This window comes from Schistocerca piceifrons, chromosome X (assembly GCF_021461385.2).
Source record: "Schistocerca piceifrons isolate TAMUIC-IGC-003096 chromosome X, iqSchPice1.1, whole genome shotgun sequence".
Lineage (NCBI taxonomy): Eukaryota > Metazoa > Arthropoda > Insecta > Orthoptera > Acrididae > Schistocerca > Schistocerca piceifrons.
The window spans coordinates 490,072,544-490,079,939 of NC_060149.1; the positions used below are offsets into that span (position 1 = coordinate 490,072,544).

General features: G+C 44.3%; 1 protein-coding gene across 1 annotated transcript in view; it reads right to left on the reverse strand.

The window, feature by feature from the left end:
• LOC124722450 (aquaporin NIP1-4-like) overlaps nt 1-4,299 on the reverse strand; it is a 53,509-nt gene extending 49,210 nt beyond the window's left edge. Inside the window, exons 1-3 of the mRNA XM_047247611.1 lie at nt 4,279-4,299; nt 3,011-3,154; nt 2,413-2,587 (exon numbers count right to left, since the gene is read on the reverse strand). Coding sequence (XP_047103567.1) covers nt 2,413-2,587; nt 3,011-3,154; nt 4,279-4,299 — 340 coding nt within the window. The remainder of the gene's footprint in view (nt 1-2,412; nt 2,588-3,010; nt 3,155-4,278) is intronic.
• Nucleotides 4,300-7,396: the final 3,097 nt, after the last annotated feature.

Here is a 7,396-nt window from a genome sequence, read left to right on the forward strand (position 1 = left end):
TTATAGCTTTAACTGTCCTCTACACCTCCCTTTTTGCACTGTCGCCGATGCATTCGTGCCTACCTGCGACATTACTGAACCAAGCCTTGCTTTTTCTTATATTTCAGCTGTTACGTTCACGCAAGTCATTTGATCTTTAACAGCGTATGTTGCTTTCTTAAGACCTAACAGTCAAATGGGCTGTAGTGTGCAAGATTCACCACTGAGCAGTTCCATTTTACGATCGCTTGATGCGAAGAACGACGTTTGGGGGCGTGCGTTATTGGCTCCCTAAGGCTCTTAACTCTGGTTACAGAAGCGTCGCTGTTTATCGTGAACTAAAGCGTATTTCTTGTTTATCATTACCAGTATGTCTTCGATCCTAATCTAATCAATGTCTGCCGGCAGCTATGCGGAATTTCCGAAGTTTTTCACCCAACGCCACACATTGTCCATACGCATTACAGCGTACCCACACACTAACATCTTTGAATTCCTGTCAGGAAGAAGGACCCGTGTTATTTCAAGCTTGTTCTGATACCTAGGATTAATTGGACAAAGTTTGTACAAATGTATGGTGAGTTTTTAACGGTCGTGTTGGGTGGTGAACAGTTCAGTTCAGGCTGTGGTATGCATGAACTTCGCTGCTGTATTTTTATTGAAATTTTTTGAACACAGGAGGAGTTATTGTTTGTCCAACACTGAATTCAGATCTGAAGGGCTCCTTCAGCAATATGATTAAAATGCGTTCCCGCGTCGCATTACAGATTTCCAGGTAAGAAACCTGGCTCAGGAAAAACTTGTCGAGGCCAGAGAAAAGAACGGGTTTTGTAGACTAGCCAGAAACTGCCGGAAGTCTCTTCGGTCCGCTCCCACTCCTTTGAACGACCCTGATTCTCCACTTAGCTTGCCTTCGCTGTTGGGTAGCTACTATCAGGCTTGAGTATTCACTTCGAAGATCTTTAATGTAGCGTGCAAAGAAGGAAGTGTCGTATATTTATGTTTACCGGATGGGAGTATACCGAAATGACCACGTTCTAACCCCCCGTGAGAACTACTCATCACAGAAGTTCTGTTTACCGTCCGCATACCCAACAGGCACTTCACATGCTTAAGAATAACCATATCTACAGCTTTAGTTATGGGCAGTTCTTGCCTAAAACCGAAAGGTAGATTATTCTGACTTTCTCGAACTAGCTGCGAAGCTGTGTCATTATGCAATTCGAAATTTGAAGGTGGTAAGCGAAGATCCAGTTTCAAAACGCTGAAAAAGTAACTACTCATGACGTCATATTGGGACGGATTATTATCGAAGGTGGGGTGGGGGCACTATGGTACTTCACTACATGGCGCTATAAGACGCAGAATTTGTTAAACAGCTGTCAGACTCTCGGTATGACTATCCATGCGGGATGGCGCGCTGGTGGTGAAAGTGTCTTGCAAGATCGGTGACTCAGATCTACTGAAGTTCCTGAAGCTTAAGGATAGGAAAAAAAATTGGGCGCTGGCCCATTGTGAAGGGTCTGGAGGAAAGTATAATTTCGTTAAGACAGGTTTTTTGAAGGAAGAGAGCAATTGGTCCGACTTCAGCACATGTTGCTACAGCATTACAGGAGGGAGTGCCAATATGCAGTGGACGGCGATTTAAGTGAACCTTAGAGTTGTGAGGACTGCAGAAAGTTCTGCGGAAACTTCCAGCATTGCTCTCCAAAATTAATCATGTTCAAGAGTTGCTTCATGTTGACCTTCCAGCAAGGCAAACTTTCGGCTAGCATTTCTTGGCAGCATCGAACATACGAAGCCTATTTTTCCATCTTCGAAGACACGCCACTACGCAGAATTGCGGAATGTGCCATTCAAATTCTGCTCTTACATCAACCGGTGCTGTGGTGGATCGGCCTACCTGACAGTGCCTTAACTATTTAATGCCGAACTCGAGCAATCACATTGCCGTTGGTTTCTATGCGCAACTCACACGGTGGCCGCGGTATTACCCACCCTGCTATCATACCCTGTGTAACCACAGATCGTAGTTATGAGGGACCGTTAACACTGTTGGCGCTGTCTGTGTCGCTTATGAAACTATCATAATTCTTCCTTAAAACCCAACTGATGCAATACGTTGTTAATTTCCTGAACTAGATGCGTTGGTAAAAACGGGAGTTTTGAATATTTAGGGACGTATCAATGTATTTACCAAGTTAATAATGAAATTGGTGTGCCGACTTGTACGCTGCCGATTCTGCACCTAGGTCGCTTAAATCAGGCACCTCCACAACCATGTCTGCGGCTGTATTAGCCTAGGTCTCAACGTCCGCACAGCAGCTACAGACTTATCAGTCATTGAAATTAAACCTCAGAGCACCCATGATCAGGGACCTTGGGCCCCTGGGAAACATACCGCGAACAAGTGGCAGGCTGTTATAGACATGCCGACAGTGAAGGGTCCTGCTGCCGCCGCCGCCGCCCCCCCTGTGGCAGCGCTGTACACGGCCATCACGAGCACGAATGATATGACCATCTCCACGAAGCAGCCCTGCGTCGGCGTCACGTGCCGATTCAAGGCATTAACGCCTAGTGTTGCGACCGTCTCGTTGGGTGTCAGGGCCTGCAACAACCACAACATAAAGCTGCCAAGGTACCTTCCATCTCACTGGTACTTCATTTACATTTAAAACCATTTTGTGGAAAGAGCGAACAAATTTACTACAATTAACACAGCTGGACGAAGTTTACAGTCCCTCTTCACTAATATGGCTGTTTTTCAGTTCTTCGACTACGAAGATTTGAAAGCCTTAGTCGCTGCTCTCTGACATACAGTTGCTATACAACTCTGTGTTCTGTACTATTTGCTGCTTTAAGGCGTCATTCTTTGGCAATTAGTTGCCATGTACAGTTACTGTCAGATTATAACTCGTCAAAATTCCAGACTACTGAACAGTCTACCGCGTAGGTTTGAAACCATGTCCTTTTTTACCATTTAACAATTGTTAGAACGAAATAACCACTTCAACAGGCCAGCTACGAGTACCTGGAGCACGAATGAGCCAGCGGTGGCGCCCACGCACTGCGCCGTCACGTACAGCAGAGCCTTCAGCGGGCCCAGGAAGCCGCCCACCACCAGGCCCACAGTCACTGCCGGGTTCACGTGAGCGCCACTTACGTAGCCCAGCGTCTGAAAGCAAACATTTTGGTCAATCACATTATCTACTTCCACATACAAATATTTCGGTGCAACTACCCCGAGTTTAAGTTGAGTGGAAATGGATACGCTCTAGTTCGTCATATTCTTGCAATGCCTCTTCACTCTCGTTTATTGGATATCCCAGGTGCCAAACCATACAGAAATTTTCGAAAATTGCCTCAGGAAGACGTGCATCGTCTTCGTACCAAGACGTACTTACCTCTGGTGTTAAGAATTTGAATCGTGTGAAGTCGTTTTCGTTGGCTGCTTTTCTACCAGTGAAGAACCTAATCCTTTCTCTACCAGCTTTATCACAAATGAAATCGTGCCTCAGTATTAATGGTACTTCCGCCAAAAACTGTTCCGCTGTTTTGCCGCAAATGGATATTGCGACTGCTCATCTGTTTAGTAATTTTAGTTTGCTAACAACGAATTTCATATAAATTTAAGCAACCGATTGTTGACTATGTTTGAAACCTGTCATCGCGCTATTTGTGCGAATAGCGTTTTAGTAGCCAATTGCCGCGTGCTCTTTAGGAGAACTTGTAGCATTGGCACGTTGAACCTCTTTGTTCGAGTGGCACTGACCATTACTTCTACCCTCCTCTTTTATTCAGACAATGGCACCTTTCTAGCCATTCCTGCTGCGGATGTGTGACATGCTTGCATTACAGCAAGGGGAATGAGTTACAAACCAGCCATTAAGCTATTCTGACATAGAACTGCATTAAGAAAGGTCAATACGAGTGAGCCTGATGAGTTAAGATGCTGACATTTAATTATCTCGTCAAATTTTCGTTTCCTAGGGACCGAACAGTTCAATACTGTGCACAGGCGAGCACCTCTAGTTACTACCGCCATACACAACCATCACATTTAAGCAATGAGATTCATTAGGGGTTTATTTTCACATTCTAATTGTTAAGTCACTGCGAATCCTATCTTGTCCCGTATCTTATAACCAGTTTAAGACCATTGTCAATGCCGTGAACATCATGCGCATAATACGGATCACAACGTCTCTGCCGCGAACTTAGTAATACTGACAATTATAGCTGAAGTGTCTGGCCTTAACCCTAATATGGAGCGAATGTTCTACTGCCCACAGCCGTTACATGGCCTGCGAGCTTCCACATCTTGTCTGACGTTTTCCACGAACGAGACACTAAGAAAGCACAGACAGCCAGCACACACCGTTTTACAACTGCACTTTGCGCCCCTACTATCTATGTACGCCGCTGAAAGAGCGGCCCCAACACGCCATGACCAGGTACTTTCTAGTCAGTAGCAGTTTAATCTACCTCAATTCCATTTGCGATACGCAGCTCACTACACTTTTACTATTATTTCCCCCGTTACTAGCAAGCTTAACGAGTGACCATTTCTTGCTCTCTAGAATGCGACCAATATTGCGATACCTACCTGCACGATGCATGCGACAGTAAGTCCAAATGTCAGGGCCACCTGAACAGTCGTCGGCTGGTAGCCTTCCGACCACGCCGTTGTAGTCGAGCCACACCCGACGACTACCAGCAGGAACGTGCCGAGGAGCTCAGCAGCCAGCTGTACCACCACTGTTTTCCAGGGCTTCATCTCGTCTAACCTTATCAGGTCCAGGACGCCTAGAACATAAGCACAGTGTCACTTCCGAGACATGGCATTGCAAGTTTCAAGAATCGAGGTGAATTTGCAATGGTCTTGTGGAAACACTAGGTAAACCATACTGTCCGCCGCTTCAACGGCTGTCGTGCTGAGGCACCCTCCATCCTCAACCATGCCGTTTCTTCTAGCTGAACTGCCACCTGTTTTCATACTGCAACTGTCGCAGCACTATACTATGTCTCCTATCTACAAATTAAGACGGCTCCCCTATTCAAACGCAAGGAGTATTTACAGGATTTATCACAGTAATAAATTTTAGTTCCTCTTAGGCTAGAGTTCCTCTATCTACATTATCCTTTCATACACCTTTTACTTAATCTCGTTTCGTATCTTTTCCCCTTGTGTCAAAGAAGCACAGTATGTGCAATCATTTTGTATTTCGTTTCAAAATGTCATTTGTGCCTCGTCCGCGGCATATACATGCTGTTTATGCTGAACTAGCGAGTGACTTCGTTTCCTGTGCGGTCAGTAAGCTGTTTACACACTAACTGTGAGGAACTAGCTTCTCACCCCTCTGAAGAAATGTTAGCCAACATGGGAAAGAAATCTTGAAATTAGAACAGTCATTTCAGACGCAGAAAGTCAAGAACTATCCTTTACGCTCTAAGGATAAGGGTCCGAACCCTTTCATAAGGTTTATTAATGCAACCTTATGCAGGGTGGCGCAGGAGGCATGAATGACATTACGATCATTTGAATCAAAAACCTGGGAAACAAGCTGCATAATTCACACCTTAAGGGCTGTTAATACCTGTTCAGTAGAAGCCATGTGTGCCAGTAGCTATGATCTACTACCTCTGAGGTTTTATTTCAACTCCAATTTCTTCAAATCACGAAGTGATTTGAATATTGACCCTTTCTCCTAGGACACATTGTCTACCAGACCTGTGTGACAGGCTTCTTCAAAGTACCGATTAATGGAAAACCTCAGCTGCGTTTTTACACATCTGTTACTACCAGTTTCGTTTCTTTGATTATCTACAGGTCGCCAAGCTGTGCTGACGTCAGGAACTAGATGGTCTGGTATGTAATGTTGCAGATCCAATCATCACTTCAGCCCAATTTGGCAACCTGGATTTACTCTAAGAAATTAAACTTGTATTATCGAATGAGGATTAATACAGCCGAGGTTGGTTTTAGTCACTAGCAGTGAGCTCAACATGATAAACATTAAGCTCTGCTTTGTTCTCACATTGGGGCTTGTTTCTCATGACGTACGAAGCTGTACAATGAAGATTTATGCCGCGAAGCCTCGTTAATTCTACCTAAATTGGAAGACGGCTGGAATGTTTTACCAATATGTGGCGTGACGGAATCGCTCATTCCAACAATAGTGGATATGTAGAAAATAATAAAAAGCGGAGGGTTGGTGGTGACGATCATGTCTCATCGTGTTTCCTATAACGAGAAAATTTAACTCCAATCTTTCAGAGAGTGCTTGGAGGTATTCTTAAATTGTAATGTTATTGCGCATTTTAGCAGAGATGGGACGGCGGTCAGCAGCTTTTTCCATGGGGTTTTACGGGTTACTTGTGGCCGCAAAAGCGAGAAGTTGTACATGTGACAGACGGACGCACCCTTACATTGCCAAACTGACCTGGCATATTTTGATAAATTTAAGCCCTGATACTGTACTCTAGCGTTCATTTCTTTGCCCTAGCCTTTATTCCAAAGTACAGGATTTCTGAGGACAATCTGAATTTCCCTCAAAGCAGACGGTCAAGTATTTTCAATTTTTAACTATTCGTAAAGGAAAAACTTCCATCACAACTTGATATTTGCTCTTCGAAGACAGGCACGTTTTGATTTTCTATTTCAGATAATTTTCGTCGTTAAATTTCTGAAAGGAAAACATGATAACTGCCGATTACGTATCAAAATTTAATAACGAGGTAACCTGTCGTTATAAATTTATAGAAACGTACGCGGTGAAGACACGTAATTAACTGTGGGACTATACGTTTATGAAGTTTCGTATGAAGGATCTTTTAGTGCAGGCAGATAAAGGTAAGAGCCTTCTGAGACGCTAAATCCGAAGACGAAGTTCAGAAATCACATGCTGAAACACCTCTAGTACATGTTTTAAACTGTTCCATCTGACAACGCGCTTATCTAATTATTTTAATTTATTCCCCATGTTTCCTAGAGTACAGAGCGTGGAAATTAACGATTAGTGTTATGACCGTAACCACGTTCACGTTGACTTACTTGGTCGGAGCCCACGGAAGTTTCCGCTGTGGGATTTAACGAGTGAAGTAGGAAGAGGTTGATTCCCACTACTATTTTGAAACAGTGGTAGCGTAAGGTCTTCGTTGCGTTTCCGAAATAGCCACATTTAGTGGCTATTTCCCACCCCCATCACAGTTCTGACAAAGCCGCTATCTGGTCAACCGCTTACAGACAAGAATATGAAGCCAGCAACATGGAGCTTTTTTATCGAAGCAGCTGCCGCACGATGTTGCTTGACTTGGCATGCAACCAACGTGTCTACGCTATACGCTCTCCGTAATCCCATGTAGATTTACCATTCCTAGCTGATTGTGGCACCCGCCGCACAGTTTTAAGCTGTGA